The 1,797-nt window shown below is 36.7% G+C and overlaps 1 protein-coding gene across 1 annotated transcript; it reads right to left on the bottom strand.

Moving 5' to 3' along the window:
• Positions 1-560: 560 nt before the first annotated feature.
• On the bottom strand, positions 561-1,788 carry LOC140966465 (uncharacterized). Its single transcript, XM_073426741.1, has 4 exons — positions 1,735-1,788; positions 1,576-1,639; positions 1,290-1,493; positions 561-1,075 (listed from the first exon to the last, which is right to left on the bottom strand). Exons 2-4 carry the CDS (start codon positions 1,630-1,632, stop codon positions 677-679), a joined length of 660 nt encoding a protein of 219 aa, XP_073282842.1. The 5' UTR covers positions 1,633-1,639; positions 1,735-1,788; the 3' UTR covers positions 561-676.
• Positions 1,789-1,797: the final 9 nt, after the last annotated feature.

Raw genomic sequence — 1,797 nt, forward strand, 5'->3', positions numbered from 1 at the left:
CAATAGCTGCACCTACCGTTGAAGAAGTGGACCTTCTAGATGGTGACTGGAGATTTCCAATTTGAGTTCTTCACTGTGTACCATCAATCCACAAAAATTTGTTATTTGTTTTCCAACTATATATCACTAATAATGTGATTGTTGTTTTTATACCGACCCATTTTTAGGTGAAGGATTCCCTTACAGGGGCCATCCTCCATCAAGGACCACTTAAAAGACGACATCTACCCTTGGTCTCCGTCTCGGGAACATCAACTTTTTCTAAATAATGAAACATTAAAATTTTTCAAGCGTGTGTGTATTACTGTATAAAGCTACCACTAATCTTCCGAAATCATTGACGATAAATCTCAATAAACGTGTACAGTGACTGAGTAAATAGAATTATTGGATACATATTAAAAACTATGAAATCGCTCACGCCACAAAATCAAGGAAAAGAAAATGCATCCATCAGTATTAAACAAGCATTAGTACATACAACAGCAAGAGAAGGCCTTGAAACAAGTTCAATTAAGGTTTCTTGCAAGTTTTTTCCAAATTAAAACCACAACGATTCATGATTAAAAGAATTAATGACATTATAATTGAATGTTCGTTAAATGTTTGTTAATGACAATGAAACAATGGCAAGATGAAAATGTCAAAAATTATATTGCCATCAATACCACCACGCTCAAGGACTCATTACAGACTGTGTTTTCCTAGACCTTGCTCGGGTCACTGGTCGTATATCTTCTAAAACAATCTCTTCTGGTTGAGTGTCTTCGCTCTCTCTTGAAGGCACTGACGCATTCTGCATTGACTGCATTTCATGAGTAGGGTTTGAAATTTTACTTGGCCCGACAACGGTTGGTGCTGTTGCTATTTTTTGTTCTGTTGAGACTGTACAAGGGGGAGAAGCTTTGGAAGATTTTGAGGATTCTTCTTCTTCTGACGTGTCTTCTTGGTTTTCACTTGAAGATGTACTCAAAGCGGGAGATGAGGGCTGTTCATCCTGTGCTTGTTTTGTAGGGACTGATTTGCGATTTGATGTTGCCGTGGATTTTGGGACAGCAGTCACTTGCTGTAGTGGCTGCAACCTCGAAATAAAAAATACCCGATGAAAATGAACCAACTTTCCAAAGCCATACACAAATGTCAAATAAGTTCCACAACAATCCAGAGCTATAGAACTAAATCACACAATCAGTGAACTCCTATGTGACATAATTGTGACAGATTGACAAGAAGATATAAGACACTAAACTTTAAAGAAAAAATAATATCAAAAGTTTGGCAGTAAAAACCTGAGCCACCCAAGGAGATGAGTGCGAAGTGACATACTGCAAAATCTGAAAAATTCTTGTCTGGCCACATCTTACAGCAATTTTCCAGTACAAGATTATCATATCTCCAGCTCTTGTCCTCAGCTCTAACAAATTACGGTCAATTTCAGATTCATGCTTTGCTATGTAGGGTCTGAAAAAGGAGTCATATACATAAGTCGTTCCCTGAAATCAATTGAGACTTAATTAGAATTTATGAAGAGGAAATTGTCAATACCATATGCTGATTTGGAAGGAGATAACGAACCTTAGTTTTAGGGTACCACAAGTATATAAAGAAGGCCAACTTAGCTTCACCATACATTGGAACCCTTTAAAAAAATATACAAACAGGAACGATAGCCAAAATTACAAAACAAATCAAGTTAAAATTGAAAATTATAATATCAGCGACTAAAAAATTTACCAGCCAATTAACACATCACAAATTCTTTCACAAACTGTCAACCCAGCCACCAAGATCCTGTAA

Source organism: Primulina huaijiensis, unplaced genomic scaffold, assembly GCF_012295235.1.
Source record: "Primulina huaijiensis isolate GDHJ02 unplaced genomic scaffold, ASM1229523v2 scaffold206566, whole genome shotgun sequence".
Taxonomy (NCBI): Eukaryota; Viridiplantae; Streptophyta; class Magnoliopsida; order Lamiales; family Gesneriaceae; genus Primulina; species Primulina huaijiensis.